The sequence below is a fragment of the Oryzias latipes genome, chromosome 20 (genome assembly GCF_002234675.1).
Source record: "Oryzias latipes chromosome 20, ASM223467v1".
Classification (NCBI taxonomy): domain Eukaryota; kingdom Metazoa; phylum Chordata; class Actinopteri; order Beloniformes; family Adrianichthyidae; genus Oryzias; species Oryzias latipes.
Window position 1 is genome coordinate 17,337,739 of NC_019878.2, and position 19,793 is coordinate 17,357,531.

Below are 19,793 nucleotides of genomic sequence, written 5' to 3' on the forward strand. Positions count from 1 at the left end.
GATTCAATCTCAAGCAACAACAAGGCTTTGTTATGCTGCACAACACTGACAAGTATGAGGCGCATCCCTTCTTAAAAAAACTGGTTTGTGGCAAACTTTACCTACCGGTATGTGCAAGAACTATCTACAGTATAATCTATTCATGTATAATTTATTTCTTAAACATGTGTATGTCTTATTAAAAAAAACAATCTTTTTTAAGAACTTTTTCCTTCCCAGCTATGAACATGGCTGTTAGTCCACAATTGGACTAACTGTTGGTCCAACATTGAAGGGTGGTGTCATGTTTGTGTTTGGTTGAGCTTTGAGTTCTCCCATTTATGACTTCAGGTTTTCCTTCTGGTTGGTTTTGAAATGGCACTTAGGATGCCACTGGAATCCAGTCCATTATACAAGGGGCTGTTAATGCTGACCTTTAAATGAAAAGTAATAGCCAATTAAAACCTTGCACGGTCCTTTTTTTTTAATTAAAAAATTATATTTATTGTGTAATTATTTTAGAGAGTAATAGCTGTGTGTGCATAGGAAGTCAGCACATGTGAAGTTTTGTGGCTGCGTGATTCTTACACCCTGTGAGTTTATCATTAGCAGAAAGTCACTTCAACAGAAACAGGAGCACAAGTCCAGCATAACTAATGAGGCAAGTCAATGGTAAACCAAAACCACGAACCATTGAAAAGGTTTTCAAAGGGCGAGTTGTGTTGAGCATATTTCTCCTTCTGACTTTTAATAGGGCGAACAGTGCCCTTTGCCTAACGGTCTAAAAGTTCTTTTCGTTCTGCTTACTTAATAGGATGTTTCAGCTAAAGTTAAGCGTCGTTCTGCTCCTCCTGCTCTTCGCAGTCAGATGTGTTGCAGAGGAAACAACACAAACGAAAGGCTGTGTTTGCGGATACCCCGGAATACCAGGAGACCCTGGCCACAACGGAGTGCCTGGCAGAGATGGGAGAGATGGCCTTCAAGGTGACAAAGGTGATAAAGGTAAGTTGCAAGGGGAATGCTTTGTTCAACTTATTTATATCATACTAATATTAATCATAAATCCTCATTGGAAAGGTGGCATTGGCCCTGCCGGACCTGTAGGTATAGATGGCCACAGGGGAGAAAAAGGAGAACCGGGTATGTATCTGTAAAATAATGGAAAATTAAAAGAACATTTACATATGGCATATTTACATGGCATACTGCAGCTCAAAAAGTAACTTTATTGTGGTCTGTTCAAAGGTATTAATGGCCTAGCAGGAGCCAAGGGAAAAAAAGGAGATGATGGAGAACGGGGGCCTCCAGGGAAAATGGGCCCCCAAGGAGTGCAAGGGCCCATCGGCCCAAAAGGAAATAAAGGGGAGCTTGGACTACCTGGACCGCTTGGGCCAAAAGGAGATTTGGGACCTCTTGGACGAGAAGGTCCACAGGGAGACATTGGACTCCAAGGTGAAAGAGGTATTCAGGGACCACTGGGACCCCCTGGTAAGCCAGGACCCAAGGGCGATATTGGAGTTCCAGGAAGCAAGGGCAATATTGGTTACCGTGGAGAAAGAGGGGCTCGAGGTGAGAAGGGCAGTAAAGGTGACAAAGGAGACTCCCCTTTGATCCCTAAAAGTGCATTCACTGTGGGACTAACAGCCCAAACTAAACTGCCTGCAACCAATTCTCCAATACGCTTTGACAAGATTATTTACAACGCACAGAACCACTACGATCCCCTGACCGGACGATTTACATGCTCCGAGGCCGGCGTCTACTACTTCACCTACCACATCACTGTCTTCTCTAAAAATGTGAAAGTGGCCCTCATGAAGAACGGGGCAAAAATCCTACACACCACTGATAACTATCAAAGCAGCGAGGACCAGGCATCAGGGGGGGCTGTGTTAAACCTAGAAGTGGGAGACAAGGTGTGGCTGCAAGTAGCTGGAGGGGATCTGTTCAATGGGCTTTTTGCTGATGAAGATGACGACACCACCTTCACTGGATTCATCATCTTTGGAGCTTGATTTGTGTTAAAATAGAATAGAATAGAATAGAATAGAATAGAATAGAATAGAATAGAATAGAATAGAATAGAATAGAATAGAATAGAATAGAACCCGAAAAGGGGGAATTACCTTGCTACCTAGCTCTATCAAAACCCGCAGATAGATCATGAATAACACTAAAAATATCCAAAAACATGCTTCATAGGTTAATTGGCAACTCTAAATTGTCCATAGGTGTGAGTGTGAGAGTGAATGGGTGTGTGATTGTGGACATTCTACCCTGCGACAGACTGGCGACCTGTTCAGGGCGTCCTCTGCCTTCGCCCACAAGTGGCCGGGATAGGCTCCGGCAGCCCCGTGACCCTGAAAGGGACTAAACGGAATAGAAAATGAATGAATGAAATTAATAACAACAATAATTATTGTCCAGTGTCTATAAAGCCTTGTGTCAAGTGGTTACAGGTAATCACATTGAGTAATTGTTGTAAAGCAAGCTTATATAGTATGAGCAATGAAATCCACTAAGGATAAATATTCTTGTGTTCTACTCAAGAGTGTTGCTTAATCTATTGCCTAAACTGTTGAGTAATGCAAAATATTAAATGTATTTAGTAAGATTTACGCAATTATTTTAAAATTATGCGAAAAACCAAAAAAGTTAACATAAACATGAAAAAAAGCACTTTAGTAAATCAAAAACAGCTACAGTTCTTTTTTTTTTAGTGTATGAGGCGTTGTAGTGTCTAGCTGATTCTACAATGCCTTTTGCTGCAGAAAAATCTCTGAGTGAGGGGATCCTCAGTGCACCCATGGTCTCATGCAGACGATGATGTTGAAGAGGATTGTCCACGATAGATTCCAGTTTTCATAACATCCTCCTCTCACGCACCACAGTCAAAGACTCTGAAGGGGACATCCCAGAGCAGAGCACCAGTTTGTCGATCCTCTTCCAGTTCCTGTCAGTGCATCCGCCTCCCAGCAGCTCACTCTGTAGAAGGCAGCAGAAGCTACGACATTAGATAGCATAAAAGAAAAGTCTGTAAATCAGTACAACATGCTTGCCTCACTGCATTGTAATGTCTTATAGGAAAATAAATGTTAAATTTACTCGACTGAATCCTATCTAATTTCATGCGTGAACATGCACAGATTATATATATATATATATATATATATATATATATATATATATATATATATATATATATATATATATATATATATATATATATATATATATATATATGTATGTATATATACACACATTTATTAAGGTACTCAACTATACTGCAAACCTAACAAATGAAAACATATTGCATGATCTAAATATGTTGAAAATTGTATATTCTTTTTGAGGTTACATTAAAGATAGAACCCACAAAAACTTCACAAGCATCAATTACAGAAACAAGTTTTGCTTTAATTGTTTTCTATTTTTATTTTAAATAATGTACTGACCTGACATGACCTGTACTGATATTTTTTTGAAAATAATTGAGCTAACAGAGATCAGTTGTATTGGAAAAGTTTTCCTGAAAATAAATGACAAAATTCCAAACTTGTTAAGTTATTGATATATTGCATTTAATGGTTTTGAGTATAATTTTGTAGTTATTTAACTGAGGTAATATCACCAAGACTACAAATCAAAGCAGCTCTCTTTGACTTTTGGACAAGAAAGTCAGCCTGAATAGATTCAAATGGCTTTCTGCAGTGTAGCTCTGCATAATATCATATCTAACTGAAGGGTCAATGGACGAGGGCCAAGTATGACACTACTAAAGCAGTAAAATCTCTTTCTTAGCTTAGGAGGTTTCTCTTGGAGCTGCATTTGATAAGATGCTAAAACATTTAGTTTTTAAGTAATTGTAAAGGGGGACAATACTTCAGATCATTGCAGATTTATTTAAAGTCCCACTCCCAATCCTTTTTTGGTCTATTTTCAAAGTTTTCCCAGTGATCTTTTTGAATAAAGAAATACTTAGAAATACAATTTAAGCTTAATTTGCTTCAAATATGGACACCGTCACGAGAAAAATGCCAAATACAGGATTTTCATTACAGATTCCTTTTGTGTACTTGAATTCAGTAGGTGTCAGTCAACCCTGTACTTTATGGCCCTTTATCAGTAGTTCTGTGATTTGTATTTCTGCTTCAGCAAAACTCCCCTGCAGACCTTTCAACCAAGTGTCAACATCCACAGCTTGATTTGACCCACCAGCAGAGTTAATGAGTAATTTAAAGAGTGAAAATGTGCTACTGACAAACGTTGTTTTCACTTTAAGAAGGTTATTTTTACACATTTTTCTTGCTTGTTCAGCATTTGCAACAATAAAAATAGCTTTGGTGAAATGACACCTCCTGTTGTATGAGGGGATGGGCACCAGCCACACAGGTAGCATTTCTTTGGATGATTCAGAGTCTTGACATGAGAAAGAAACTATTCGGAATAACTTGACGACCCAGTCTTTTTCTGACACACAGGAAGCAAGGTGCAGCATTGTCATCTTTCTTTACCCTCTTTTCGAAGAGAAGCCATGTGTGGGCGTGGCTTTTCGCTTAAAGAATCCAACGCTGGTTTGTGATTGGCTGCTGCGCCAGCGGTCACGCTGTGGTCAACCAGTAAACCCAACCGGTAACTCGCTCTGGCCCCGCCCCCTGGAACTCTGCAACAAGTGCAACAATGATGCTCGCCGACTCAATCCTCCGAGAAAGAACGCTTGTCTGTGGATGTGCGGTGGACGTCTTCTGGGTAACGTTGGGAAACGTCGCATGATTCACTGTTTCCTGCGCTCCCTCGACTTATAACGAGTTCTGCCGGTTCGCAAAAGTGAAATGAGAAACCCCGCTGCCGTTGCGCAACTCTGAAGTTTATTATTGAGCTAGCTTAAGTTTGCTAGCGCGGTGGGTCTGAGAAGTCAGCCAGCCAATAGTTGTCGGGATGTTAGGGGGGGACTAGAGTAGAGAGTCGAGGCTCCGCTCCCGTCGGGCTTTTTTTTTTTTTTTTTTTTTGGCCCGACATGTTTTCTGAGGGGACAAAAAACGAAGCAGCGACCTCCCTGGAAGACGGAGAGTCCTCCATGATGGATAAAAGACCCAAACGGCTTCTTTTGATGTGAGAAGAAAGGGCAGAAGGAGAACATCTGTCACCATGAGCAGGGTGAGTTTGTCCTTCTGCATAAAAATTATTAAACTACTGCAGTAGACCACTACACGGTTCCCCCCGGAGTTCCTGGCTGACTATTTTCTAGGGGGGGGGGGGCTTTGTAGTGCATTACAGCGGTGGTTGTTATGGTGATGTGGGAGATGCCAGCCTGTTCATGGAGTTTGTGAGGGAGGGGGGAAACTACAAGGGGCCCCAACGGTCCAACAGAAGTAAATGAATGCAGCTTTTGAAGATCCTTTCCAAAAAAAAAACATGTTTGTTTGTTTATGTTTATTTTGTTTTTTTACATTTTCTTGTGGCATTTTTCTCTTGGTGGTAAAAACATATACATTTGCTTACAGATTCATGCATGTCTTCGTTTTCCTCGTCCGAGCTGGCATCTGGCTCAAAACTGTTCGGCTGGATAGCTCCGATGTTGCTCCCCATTTTAGTTGCTCTGGTAATGTTAGGTTGGGGGTGTGGGGGGCCGTAAGCTAGCGGAAAAGAGTGTAATAAACCATGGGATGAAGGGAAATGAGGGGAGGGATAGTCCACACCAACAGTCCATCCCATAACTCAGCAGCAAATTTCTAATGAACTACTGCTACTCTGCAGAAACTATTTCCTAGAAAACGACAGTTTTTTAAAACACATCATCATAATAAAACGACCACTGGGAATGCTTCTAAAAAACTACAAAATATTATTGGAGTGGGACCTTAAGTACGTACCTGATTGATTTATGGGCCCAGAAATCGGTTTAGACTAGAGACTATTTTATGTTGTGTTATACGTTTTTAAATTCAGGTTTATATCTAATCTACGACACTTTCCCTTTCCTTCAGATATTTTTACAACTCCAGAATTGCCGCGCAATCTTTTTACAAACTGGTTATAATAAAACCGAACCCTTAGATTTCTGTAGTTTACACAAACAGCCTCCTTCTGAGAAACTTTTTCTGCTTTCATGGTTCTTGAATGTCGATGAAGCATCTCGTCAGGTTACACTTTTGGCCGATGACAACAAGGCTCAGTGGTGTTTCGTCCTCACAAAGCCCTGTACATTATGTAGTATTAGATTTCTGCCTGTCTGTCTCTATGACGGTCCCTTTCAGATCAGGTGAGTACGCGGCGGCTTCGTGTGAGAGTGGGGCCACTCCCTCGACCTGATCTTCCCATGCTTTGTGAGAAGAGGCGTGGTGTCTCCCCTGCATATCTTTCTGATCCGAAAGGAGGAACTAGGCCATGAGCAGGAAACTCCATTTATCACATTTATATAGAATGAAAGCGGACCCATATTGATGATTTTTCTTTTTTTTAAAAAAATAAACGCAAAAAACATTTTCATTTTCCCCCCTTCTGCCTCCACACACGCCGTTCCGCCCACATTCAAGCATTGGTATTCTGTTTACAATCTTTGGGTGCTCCTCAATCCCTTCTGTGATCGTCCTGATTAGACTATCATGTGTAGATGAAACCAGTGCTGCACACTGTCTGGTAAAGCTCCACTAATCAGCTTATTACTGGAATGAAGGAATAATATGCTATACACACCGCTTCCCTCCCCTCTCCCACTCTTCTCCTGCATTTCTTCACTGCAGCTTGGAGAGCCTTAAAGGTTGACTGACGAGCATCAACAATGGAAAAGATTTTGATATGGAATCATATCAGGGCACAGTTCTGTTAAGTCTTGCTCAATCTTGCAAGATTCTTGTGCAACTGTGAACTTTTGCATTTAAATGACCAAATATTGGGTTTTATTCTCCTGTGTCTGCATCTAAGACCCACTCCGATAAAAAAATGTGTTTTTTTTTGGTGTTTTTAACATGTTCATGTAGCATTCTTCTGATAATGGAGGACATATAATCAGAAAGTTAGGCTTAAAATCACATTTCTGAGTATTTTCTTCTTCAAAAAATGGATCAAAAGATGATCGGAATGGGATAATACTAAAAAAGACGCACTGATTTAGCAAATTAGACTATCTGATCTCTAAAATACTATTAGATTTGACTGTTTTCCTCATGTGCTCTTTTCCATTCTGACAAACTGGACAAAGTGACAGCTTACAATGGAATGGTAGTGCTGCAGGGTGGTTGTGTCTGTCTCAAAGTTAAGCCGGATAATAAAAATATGAACTCTAGTTTTCCTTTCATACGTCATGTCTGGTTTCTCAATTCAGTTTTTGCCTGTTTTTTTTATAGACTTAATGGATTTTGATCCTAGCCTAGCCCTAAGCAGACATACCTCCATACAGGTGAACCTTGTTACAGAGGGTCACTTCACACCACACGTTTATGAGCCCTTACATAACCACCTGAAGGGAAGGGAGTTGATTATTTAAAATGCTTGGCTCCTCCTCTGCTCCATGGGAAAGGATGCTCTCACTAATTGCGTAGATGTTTTTGGAACATGTACACAAATCCTCTGTGTGTGCATGTTTGTGCATCAGAGTGCATGTTCCTCCCCATCTCCAGGAGTCTAATCTGGCTCCAGCTGGCTGCTGTGTGTATGTGTGTTTTTGTATGTGCCTGCTTGAAGGTGGAGGGGGTCCTCCTCCCTGAGCTCTTAATTAACTCTGGGCCAGGGCCTCCAGTGGGCCGCTCCCATCAACAGATTAGCAAAAGGAAGCTGGTGAGACACAGCGCGCCTCCCAAACCGGCTGCATGTGAAAGCGTAACCTAATTCTGATGTGCACTCACAGATTGTGGGAAGTGATATTAACGCATACGTGAGTATTTTTGGTCTGTATCTTAGAAGTTGCATGACTTTATTGATGGAGTAGCAGCAAACATTGTTTACTGTTGCTGAATTTCTGGAAAAGAAAATCATTTCTGTTTATCAACTTGAACTTTGGGTTGTTTGAATAGTTTCATGTGTGGTTTTTTTGCATGTATATTATTTATGGTATTCTGAATAGCAGAAAAAAGACATTATCAAAGGTAAAAGGGGAATAAGCCTATTATTATGGGTGCAATTATGTGAATACCGGTAATCATGTTGCATATCTTGACAAATTTTAATTTACTAATCCCACCTCCAAAAACTCCAAAGTCTGAAAATATTTACTGCACGTATGATTAGTGCTGGGCTATATGGCCAAAGATTAAAATCTAAGATTTTTTTCACACCTGATGTAATTTCTGATTTTTAATAGAACTGGCTGACCTTACTCCCAAGAAAGCAGAGTGCTGGGAAAATAAAATCCCAATTTCTTCATAAATATAGTTTATCAATAAAATCAATTTATCGCCCAGTCATACTTTTGATGAATTGTCTAACTTCTTACATTTTAACTTGTTCCTTTTTAATTATAATGATTACTCTCTTACAGTTCTTATTCTAACTTGTGTATTATCTCTCCATTAAAACTTAGCGTTGGGTTCAATCCAATCCCTAGCGTTTATGTCTAAACGATAAAGATTATAAAAATGGACACAGCAGAAAGTAAGTTGGGGATTTTGTCCTTCATAAATGTCTGTCTGTGTCAACATAACTTATTAATAGTGCTGCCAAGATTTAGTAAGTGCCAGCTGCAACAGCTGCCTGCCTCAAGGAGGAAATATACAGTTAGAAGGATGGGAACGTTTTTATTGAACATCTCTTAAAACCATTCAATATAAGCTACCTGAGCTGTAAGATCTCCTTTCCCTCTCTATGTAGGAAGTAAATGCATATATTGATCCATCGGACAGTTTCTTGTCAACATTGTCTTCCTCTGTGGTGGAGGAGAAAGCACAAGAAGAGGATTCAGCAGAGTTTTCAAAGCAGCACATTGTTTTCAGGGGTGTTCAGTGTCTGTCAGCAGCGGTGCTTGGCAGCCGTGGATCAGTGTTTACATAAGTGTGATGAAGCAAGCTGGTTGGAGTGACAGCAGATTCCACAGTGGTTGATTGAGAAAGCTCATCTGCCGAACATGAATCTGGGAATCATGGGAATGTTGCAGAAGCTCTGTGACTTCATGCATAATCTTGTGTTATCCCAACAAAAAAGTAAGCGTATTACATTTCAGTTGTATTACTTTTCAGTATGTTTATTTATTCTATCATATAAAAGTAAGGCTTAAGTGTAAGTTTTCAAGACGGGCTTGTTTTCTTTGAAAGAGAAGATTTTCTCAAAGATGCATTACCATTTTTGTTGCTGTGGGCTCAGACAGCTGTGGACACTGTGGATGTGGAGCCTTTTGTATTGTTTCATTCTTCTTGGAAGATGGCATTAACAGAATAAGGTGTTGTATACAAGAAAGAACCATTATGTCATCCACTGCCAGTTATACAACACACAAATAAAGATGCTGATTTCAGTTTCCTATGCTCTTAACTGAACCTTATGTCAGTCTTTTTGTTGTTTCCTCTTAAGGTCAATGAGGATTCTTGGTTAAAGCATGAGGTTTTGCTAAACTTAAATTACAATTTACTTGCAGTATGTACACATCTGTTATCCCATCCGTTGTTTTTGGTAAAGAATGAGATTCACAACAGCAAAGATGATGAGTTTTTGAAACAACTTTTGTAAAATCAATATTTGTAAGGGATGACGAGAACATTTTATTTTAGCAGACTGTTCAAAGTTTGTTCTTCAATGAATTATTAACAAAGATGTAACCTACAAAAAAGCACAAAATTAGTTCTAAATACTTTTTTAGTTAAATAACATTCTTCAGTTTGTTTGGACAGATTTTTTAAAAGATAAACTAAAAGAAAGAATACATGATCCTTAATAAACATCTGCGGATCTTAGAAGTCACCAAGCTTCAAAACACAAGTGCTGGTAGAGCTTCATGGACTGTAGCTCTTTGTTTTATACACCCATCTCTGTCTCGATTGGATTCTTGGATTGGGTTGATTGAATATTTGGCATAAAAACCACACACTAATGCATAATTTTTGGCTGCAGGAGTCAATAGACCATACAAGCCAATAATGGAGACAGGACAGCGTTGCTGTAAAACAGCAGTTCTCACCTCTATATTTTCATGCACTCAGCTGATTAGCAGGAATATGCAGCAGAAGCATCAATACAGAAAAAGGATTTACTTTGAGGAAAATGTAGTTTATGAAATGTCTCTAACTTGTTGCAATTAGGATAAAACTGTATTGATGAAGATTCAGCTCGCCTCGAGGCACCAACCCATTAGAAAACTGATTTTTACCTGGTCAGTTTAATATTTAATTCGATTTTTCTACTGAAAAACATTTATGATCAGTACACAAATTATAGCAGAATAATTGTGCACAATGTGAAGGTTTTAGTAGAAAAATAACATCAACCTATGCAGCAAATTTGTCATTTTTGGTGAAACAATGTAATTTTTCAAGCTCTTTAATGAAACTTCACCTTTGAGGGAAGTTGGGTACACCTTTTATTGTGTTTACAGGATTATTGGAGCCATGCTGATGAATGGATAATCTGTAGGTTGACCCAGAAATTTCAGCTCTTCAACAGTTTAATTCCAAAATAACGAGTACTAATGAGAGTTTTTATATTGAGTTAGTTGGTAACCACTTATAATGATTCGTTAAGGTCGTCACTGACCTGAGGACCGGGAGTTTTGTCACTTAATTTTCTGTGTAATCTGGAGAAAAAAAGGGCAATTTGTTGCATTAATCACAATGGATTAGCAAATTTCATTGCTTAGTCACGCTCACAAAGCTGCACTTCAAAGCCTGAGCTGCCTTAGCCACTGCCATGAATCACACACCCTTTAAAACTGAACTGAGCGCCCCCCACCACCCCAGCCTGGGCCTCAGCTCTCCTTGGACATTGAAATAGAGCACCAAGGACAAATACACGTTGTTTTCAGTGAAAGGTCTTCCTCCTCCGGACCCTGTGCACAGGGGATCATTCATCTGTTTGCCCATCATGTCGTCATCCTTGCAATTGCTAACAAACTCAAAGGACACTTTTCTGTAAGCGTACAAACTTGTTGGATAATTTTTTTTATACTAAAGTTGTATTTGCTTGTAATGTGTTATGTATTTTGTGTTATGTATGTAGTTATTTGCTTGTAATGTGTTATGTACGTTGTGCTTTAGAATGGATCTCTTAGCTATGCTAGAAAACATGTGAAGGTCATTAAGAACAGCTTTGTTTGTCTTGCAGGCAGATCAAAAGGAAAGGGTCTTGTCTGACTCTCACCCTTGTCTCCAGAGCTCAAAAGCTGATCCCCTGATCCGGAACAGACCACTTAGTGACATATATCCATTTCAGAACCATGCTGAGAGGGGTTCGGTCCCATATCTGCTGTCTGGGTGTGGTGCCGATGTACAACCTATGATCCCCGGTCCTCGTTCAGATGAGAGCCGAGTGAATGGCGTCAAGTCTTCTGCCTGGTCCAGTTCTGTTTCAGGTCTACACGACAGAAAACCTTACTCTTCAAAAATTATGAGGCTGTTTTCTAATTCAAGAAAAGGTCCTGGATCTCTACACACTCCTGCTCCTGACAGTCCAAATGCTGCCCACAGCAGCAGCAGCAGCTCTCAGCCGTGGACCGGACTGTCAGGGTTTGGGGTGGTAGACTCATTTAAAAAGCTCAGATCATCTGTGCTACAAGGTATTCAGACTAAAGGGGCAGCAATCCATTATGGAGACCATGACCATGACATGACCAATGGCTCTGATTTAAACCATACTAACTGTGATTTAGCTGATGCTGCAAGTTATTTAAACACTTCAGAAGGATGCAGTGTGGCTACAGCAGATGTTCCAAGCCAAATGTTTGCTGCCATTCACCAGTACAGTTCAGACGTGGAGGATTGTGATGAAGAAGACTACGAATTTGATGAATTCTCTCGAAACCAGCGATTCTCGAGGAGTATCCGAAGAGCGTACGGAGCAGGACGCATCTCTTTATCTGACAAGGTGAATCTGCGACAAGCAGGAGGTAGCAACCGTGAAGCTGGAGTTACGCCGCGGGAACCAAATCCGACATCCAAAGCCAATGCAAGAACTGAGAACGTGGATGAAAACACAAATGTGAAGGTTTTAAATAGACTCAGTAAAAGCGCAGAGAACATTCATTTATTTAAAGCTCCTTTTAGACGCAAAGCCCCATCTTCAAGTCCTCCACCTCCACAGGAAGACTTGCAGAGAAATGGTTTATCCAGTGGGACACCAAACATTCAAAGGACTTCAAGTGCCTCTTCAGTAGACCTGCGATCCAGTGTGAGGAACCACAAGAGTGGCCTCTGGAAGACCAAGGGATCCATGCTGAAGCTAGTTGGCAGCATGACTGACCTAACTGCTAGACGTAGGGGAAGTTCCTCCCCTGGACCCCCATCTCCGCCTCCCTTGTCACCATTGAGCCGTCTCCATGACAACTATTCTCGCCGTGTCCCTTGCCTTAAAACCAACGAGAGACAGCGTAGGCCTGTGGCCGTCAATGTCTCTTCTGTTCAACACACGCCTCTTGTTCATCACCGGCCCGATTGCGACGGAGGCTCAGAGGAAGATTGCAATATCGACAGTGTTTTCTTGGAGCCCTCGGAGACAATAGAGCAGATCTCAGCGGATGAGTCTGCTCAGCATGAACGTCTGGATTTTGAGTCTGTGAGCACATCTAAAGAAAAGGTCCAAAGCCCTTCATCTCCACAAAACCAAAGAAATCCTTCACAACACCAAGAAGAGAATAACAGCAACTTGTTACCAAATCAGGTAAGCCAGCAGCTCTTTTTCTCAACTTTAAAGACCCACTCCAATGAAAATTGTGTTTTTGGTGTTTCTATCAATTGTAGTTGTCACGTACAAACTGCAGTCTGCCGGCCACAACTTTCCTGCTCTGTTCCATTTCTATGCATCCACTTGCAGATGAATAGATCCATGTACGACTTTGTTTCCCTCATCTGAGCTGGCGTCCGGTTTAAAACTGTACAGCTGGATACCTCCAATATTGCTCGGCATTTTTGTTGCACCGCTAATGTTAGGCTGCGGTTGTGAGGGGCTGTAAGCTACATCCTAGAAAATGACACGGATTTTTTTGATTTTGCCTAAAAACAGCACCATCATAAATAAAAGGCCACTGGAAACCCATTTAGACGAGTTCAAAAGATGATCCGAGTGGGTAGTTATGACATTTAAAAAAAAATTTGCATTGTAAACGTAAACACATTTCTGTTAGGCTGAAACTAAAACAAAATTCTTAAGAGTTTTAATGTACTTTTGCAATAAACAAATGTAATAAATTTGACACGCCAGAGACACTGTCAATACACAAAGATGCACACGTAGACCAATATAAACTTATATAACCAAAAGGAAAGTAAATATTGCATCTGATATAAAACAAATGGATCATTTATGGGTTCCTTAACCCTTATCTTTAGAAATGAGGCCTGACCTGTGTCCGTGTGAAGTTATCTGTTGCATTCCTTATTTATTGAGATAAGCTGCAATGTTGACGTGAACCTTGTCAGCATTGTGGACATATGTCATAAACTTGAGCTGGAAGAGTTGCCTTTAGTGTCATAGGCTTTGCACCAACGTGCTCTCCCGCGCTCCTGCCGTCGTGTTTGATTCCCGGTGTACACTCCTGCAGAGCGACATGCTGAGCCCACGGGACTGTGGCACTCCGAAGGAGTCGCATGAGTTAATGATTAGGCCTTGTTTATGATTAGTGGCTCTTGCGCAAAAGGGCCTCATAGTCCTGTGGGAAGGTAGGAGGTGATGACTGAGCTAAACCTGCTTTCACCCCTCCTCTCTAAAAACTAGATGCATGGATCAAAGTTCAGCTCTGTGAACTCCAGGCTCCTGACAGCTAACAGCAACAAAGCAGATAGGACCAAGAGTTGAGAATTTTTGTACCCGATCTTTGGATTTCCTGTAACGATGCATGGTAAAAGCAGATTTGATTACTTTAGGAATCTAAGGGCTTTAACTAATCCTAGAACACTTTAATGGCTTGGTCTTTAGCGCTACAGGCCAGCTAGTGTTTGTGTTTCATAATGGTGCTAGCACACTGTGTGCCGTTCCAGTGCATATGCCGCAGTCCAGACCCAGACAAGCAAGAGGTGAGCTTTGATTTTTCCTGATGATTGAAAATCTTTGCTGTAAGTTGTACAACGGTAAGCATTAACCAACATCTGGCTGCTGAGAAATCTGAATAAATTACATTCACTTGTGATGTATTCTCACATTTTTTGCAGTTCTGGCAACCATCTTTTCTAAAATGTAAAAGCTTAGACCCTAAATGTTAAATCTGTTAAGCCAGGATATTTTTATTCAAGTATTCAGGTTCCTCATAAAAAAAATAATAATCATAATATTGTTATCTTTGAGAAATTAACCACTTAAAAACTGTTATCTTTGTCTGAGTTGCATACTGTATGACCACAGCAAAGTCTAATTGGAACTTTTTCTTTGATTTTCCAGGTGGAATCCCATCACGAAGGATCAGAAGCACTTCTAAGGGACGACGTGTCTCCAGCAGCAAGCAGCACCGCTCTCGTGTCCCCGACCCACCTCTCAGAGTCACCTGTGTCACCCACATCTTCTGAAGATGCAGCCTCACCCTCTGCCGAAACACCCTCTGTCAAACCCAGGAGGAGAACTGTGCGCCCCAGACCGCGCCCCTTATCCGACTACGTGCAGCTGGTTTCCAGGAAGCATCCCATCCCCGAGGAAGCAGCAGAGCTAAATCATGAAGAAAGGACAGCAGACACTCTGTCGCAGAAAGGTTGCAGTGATTTTGAGAATGAAAGCAGCCCTAAAAGCTACAGCATGAGTGGCGGCGCCCAGATACAGCGCCGCATGTCGGTGGCCGGAGCTGTTGATTTGTTTCCTGCAGACGCACAACTGAAGGAGGAACACCTCCCCCCTGTAAGCATCACCCACCTCCCAAACAAATTATGGGTTTTCACCTTATTGAGAGACCATAACATCAGAATTGCCTCTTTTTTTATTTCTGTTGTAACTATTCCACTCAATAACACAAGAGAGAATTATCCCATGTTTATACATCACATTAAATTCATTTTTTGTTATAAATAGTTCATGATTTTGTATTGAAATAAATAAAGAAATAAGTTCATCCACAACTACAGCTTTGTCTTTAGAAGTGAATTTTCTGAGAAGTGGGCAGAAAAGCAGTCAAATGGACTTTAGTTTATCTTTTTCATTGGAGCCGTCTCACCTGTTCTTCAAGAGGCTTTCTGCTACTTTGATGGAATCTACCTGGATGTGACATCAGAGAGATGCTAATCCCACAATTTTTGCTGCTTCTCTTCTTTGCAGCCTTTGTCGCGCCCACCCATCCCCTCCCACCAGGTTCCCCCCTACAAAGGAGTGTCTGCCAGGTTCCGTCCCTCTGTTCTTTCCCAGAGCACCCCCATCGGACTGGACCGCGTGGGCAGGCGCAAACTCCACAGAGTGCTCAGCGGTGAGGGCTGGAATTATTTACGCACAAGACTTCAGTTTTTGTGACAAAACGTGAGACGAGGAAAAATGTCAGAGGAGGAAATGGTTGACATGGAGCCAGAGGGTTGCTGCTGGTTCAGAAGTTAAAAAACTGGCTGCAGGAGCATTCAAGACATGCTGCAGTTGCATCATTTGCACCTTCATCTTTCATCCATCTGCTCCGGACTGTTTTGTAATCTCTGTTTACATGCCGCAGATGGCAGCTCCGAGTGCTCTGCCACCCTGGATGACAGCGTGAGTGAGGAGGATGAGGGCAGCTTCGATGAACTCACTGATGTCACACCCTACCTCGGGCCGGGGGTGGAGCTTTCTGCACTCAACGAGGTAATGCTGAGAAGGAACACTCATACTGGAATGCTTCTCAAACTCCCTCAGAAAAGTCCTCTCCTCTGAGCAGCCATGTGAAGACGGCTCTTGAATGTGTTTGGAAGCGGGTCTTCAAAACCACTCCTGCTGTACTCATATGTTTGGACATAATCTCATATGTTAGACTTGGGCTTAGCCTCCTTGTAATTGTGCGTTTATCTTATCTGTGTGTGTCAATCAGTGGATAAACTCTGGCCACACTGTGTATGCTGAGGCTCTCTGGGATCATGTGACAATGGAGGAGCAGGAGCTAGCCTTCAAGGCTGGAGACGTTATCCGCGTCCTGGATGCCTCGCATAAGGATTGGTGGTGGGGCAGAGGAGCTGACAGGGAAGCCTGGTTTCCCTCCAGCTTTGTAAGAGTAAGTGGACTTTGCGACCCCCTGAGCCTGACCCATGTTTGCTCTTCAGCTGCACAGAAAAGACTGTCAAACTGACTAAGCCCCAGACAAAATACAGAACGCTCGCTAAATGGTGTGTGAAGAGGCTCAAGCCTGAAAGGGCCAGCTGGTTTCTCTGGTGATGAGGACTAATTGACAGTTGACTCTTAATTAGGAAGGCCGGAGTAACCATGGTGATGTCATTTGATTGGCAGATGGGCATCAGCTGTGTAATTGCTTGTGTTCATGAAGGGGAACTATAGCTTCCACTTTCGGTTGCCATGGTAATGTAGTTTTTAAAGTAGGCTCGTTTGTTCACTTGTAGTTTTTTTTTTTTTTTTTTTCTGTTTTAAGGAAATTACAAAAATATGTCAAGAGTCACACATGACATGTTTTTATTGCAAATCCTGATTTAAAGACAGTCTTGAGTGAATTCTCGTTCACAGGGCTCATGCTTCTGGTGTTTCAGGTGCGTGTGAACCAGGAGGACTCGGGTGCTGAAAGTGTTGAGAGTGTGGCAGATCAGCAAGACCCACCCAACAGGGACACGCACAACAACCAGCACAGGAAGCAGATGAGATCCAATGTTGTTCAGGAAATCATGAACACCGAACGCATCTACATTAAACACCTCAAAGACATCTGTGAGGTACTGACTTCAGTTTCAGTTAACCATACAGCTTTATTTATTGGTTCTTAAAAGTCCTCTAAATTGCAGTCACTTATGTCAGTTCTGTCTTTAGAATGTGAAACTTTGCTCTACACCACCACCTGCTGGCAAGTTTTGAGAAAGGCTTGTGTGTTTCAGGGATACATCCGTCAGTGCCGGAAACACCCTGACATGTTCACCGAGCAACAGCTGAAGATTATCTTCAGCAACATTGGAGATATTTACCTGTTTCAGAGGCAGTTCCTTCGAGATCTGGAAAAAAAATACAACAAAGAGCAACCGGATCTGAGCGAAATCGGCTCCTGCTTTCTCCTGCAGGTTGTTGCCCCACACACCGACCTGGACAAACACGTTCTTCTGCTTCAGGACCATATTTTTCAATGCTAACTTAGCGTTTCTCCTTGCCTGAAGGGGGAAGGCTTTTCGATCTACTCAGACTACTGTAACACTCACCCTGCTGCCTGTGCGGAGCTGCAGCGCCTCATGAAGTTGGGGAAATATAAGCATTTCTTTGAGGCCTGTCGCCTCCTCCAACAGATGATTGACATTTCCATTGCTGGCTTCCTGCTCACACCCGTCCAGAAGATCTGTAAATACCCGCTGCAGCTTGGAGAACTGCTCAAGTACACTCCCAAAGACCACAGGTAGCATCCCTGCAAAGTATTTACACCTCATTCTAAAATCTTTTTTTGTTTAGTGGGTTGATTAGTAATGTAGCAACTAAATGAGAAAATGTAATTTGTGTGAAGGCTGTAACCAATGGTTTTTTAGTTAATATAATAAAAAATGATTTTCCTGTATTGACTGTAGCCTCACTGTTGGGTTTCAGTGACTACTGTGGGGTCAGTAAAGCATATGAAGCTATGAAGAACGTGGCCAGTTTGATCAACGAGAGGAAGAGGCGGCTGGAGAGCATCGACACAATCGCTCACTGGCAGGTTTCCATTTTGCACTGGGAGGTGAGGACGAGTCTTTCATATAAACTTTCTTCTGTGTTTCAAACCTTTTGGATGTTCATCACATGAATTGGTTGGGTGGGTATCTTTGGTTGTGTTTCCCAGGGGCCGGACGTGCTGGAGCGCAGCTCTGAGCTGATCCACTCCGGAGAGCTGACTCGAGCCGTCCGGCAGAGTAAGATGCAGCAGCGGAGTTTCTTCCTGTTTGACCACCAGCTGGTTTTCTGCAAAAAGGATGTCCTGCGCCGAGATCTCCTCCACTACCGCGGACGGCTGGACATGGACAAGACCGAGGTCTTGGACGTGCCTGATGGGCGGGACCCAGACCTGGGCCTGAACCTGAGGAATGCCTTACGCCTGCGCCACGCCTTCACTTTAGAGTTCATGTGTGTGCTGTGCTGCAGAAAAGCTCAGGACAAGCAAAGGTGGCTGCAAGCCTTTTCCAAAGAGCGGCAGAGAGTCAAGGATGACCAAGAGATGGGTAGGTGTCTCAAAAGACTGAGACTGCATTCTCAAAACGAATCACAATGGCCAAGTCTTGATTTCCAGTTCTCCTTAAAACAGACCCTGGCCACCCCAACCATCTGTTGAACTATTCTAATAGTGTTCCTAGAAAGATGTTACAGGCACATCTTAGGAACACCAAAAACACAATTTTCATTAACGTGCGGTTCTAAATTGGCTTCAAATACTTTTTGTAGAATTTATATTTGATGGAAGTTCTCTCAAAATGTGTCTAATTGCAGGGAAAATGACGAGTTAAAATGTTGAGCAATCGTACCAACAGGAATTGAATTCAGCTAAAAAAAAATTCTAAATAAGCAATAAGCCCTGCAATGACGTTGCATAAAACTAAAAAAAAAAGGAGGACGAAGTTTCCTGGCAATAAATCTTTTGCTTCAAATTGCTTTTCCTTTTAGGAATAGAAATCAGTGAAGAGCAAAGAAAACAGGCCATCATTAATGCCAGAAGAGCCAAACATGGGAAGATGAAGAGTAAGTGAAAAATGTGCCTTTTCATGTTGAGGTTCCTTTCATTTAAATGTATGATTTTTGTTTCTATTATAATCTGTTTGTTCTTTTTTAGACATTGGTTACTCTGGGTCTGCTGCGCCCCACCATCAGAACCTCCCTCCTCTTCAGCAGCGCCACATCACCATTCCAACCAGCGTGCCTGAGCAGCAGGTCTTCACTCTGGCCGAACCTCCCAAACAAAAGCCCCACCACCTGCTGTACACATTCACCCGTAATGCCTTTTTCAGGAAATGACGTGCGGCTTCATTCATCTTCCCTCTCTGCATGTTCAGAGCTCGCATTAAACACCTGGTTTCTTTTTCTGTGAATGTACTGTCAGGTTTTGTTCTTGTGCCACGGTGTGGTTTTTTTCTGTGTTCAAAGTCAGTGCCTGTAATTTGGAAAGGGCTTGACGAGTGTTAAAATACCTTAATGTCTATTTTATTAGTTTGTTAAAGATGCTGCTTACTCAAATGATGCCCATGTTTTTTATTTTAGCTTAAAGATCTTTTTTCATTTGAGTCATGACAAAGATATAATATTATTCTGCTTTTACACTGACAGACATGGTTTTAGTTTAATATGCAAAGGCTGGACCCTTTTTTTTTCCTTTTGTGCCGTCATCTCAGCACAAAATGACCAGTGTATTAAAAACACATCTGCATATCATGTTTAACGCTGTAAATAAACACTTATACAAACATATTTCATATTTTTTTTCTGAATGAAGTCCCTTTGCAAACTATTGATGTGTCTGAAAGACTTGGCCTGCCTCTGCTGAATATGAGTTTGATCAAAGGTGGAGCGGACGCGTGAAACCTAAGGCGGTGGCACGAAGGCGATATGTTGCTTTCAGTGAGCTCCCTCTTTCTCCACTG

At 41.8% G+C, this 19,793-nt stretch overlaps 2 protein-coding genes across 5 annotated transcripts; both read left to right on the forward strand.

Annotated features, from left to right (window-relative positions):
- Nucleotides 1-641: 641 nt before the first annotated feature.
- Nucleotides 642-3,088, forward strand: LOC101159229 (complement C1q and tumor necrosis factor-related protein 9A-like). The gene is made up of 3 exons (XM_004081047.4): nt 642-981; nt 1,057-1,119; nt 1,225-3,088. The coding sequence occupies exons 1-3, from the start codon at nt 795-797 to the stop codon at nt 1,992-1,994; spliced, it is 1,020 nt and encodes a 339-aa protein (XP_004081095.1). The 5' UTR covers nt 642-794; the 3' UTR covers nt 1,995-3,088.
- Nucleotides 3,089-4,594: 1,506 nt separating this feature from the next.
- Nucleotides 4,595-19,620, forward strand: LOC101172451 (spermatogenesis-associated protein 13). 4 transcript variants are annotated; one of them, XM_023950121.1, is made up of 13 exons: nt 4,623-5,136; nt 11,224-12,774; nt 14,488-14,934; nt 15,349-15,493; nt 15,728-15,855; nt 16,079-16,258; nt 16,746-16,925; nt 17,085-17,264; nt 17,358-17,590; nt 17,776-17,905; nt 18,008-18,383; nt 18,823-18,897; nt 18,989-19,620. In XM_023950121.1, exons 1-13 carry the CDS (start codon nt 5,128-5,130, stop codon nt 19,168-19,170), a joined length of 3,816 nt encoding a protein of 1,271 aa, XP_023805889.1. In that variant the 5' UTR covers nt 4,623-5,127; the 3' UTR covers nt 19,171-19,620. The 4 variants fall into 4 exon arrangements, with proteins under 4 accessions (XP_023805890.1, XP_023805889.1, XP_011487221.1 ...); XM_011488919.3 differs by lacking the exon at nt 4,623-5,136 and adding an exon at nt 7,759-7,852; XM_011488921.3 differs by lacking the exons at nt 4,623-5,136; nt 11,224-12,774 and adding an exon at nt 13,410-14,126.
- Nucleotides 19,621-19,793: the final 173 nt, after the last annotated feature.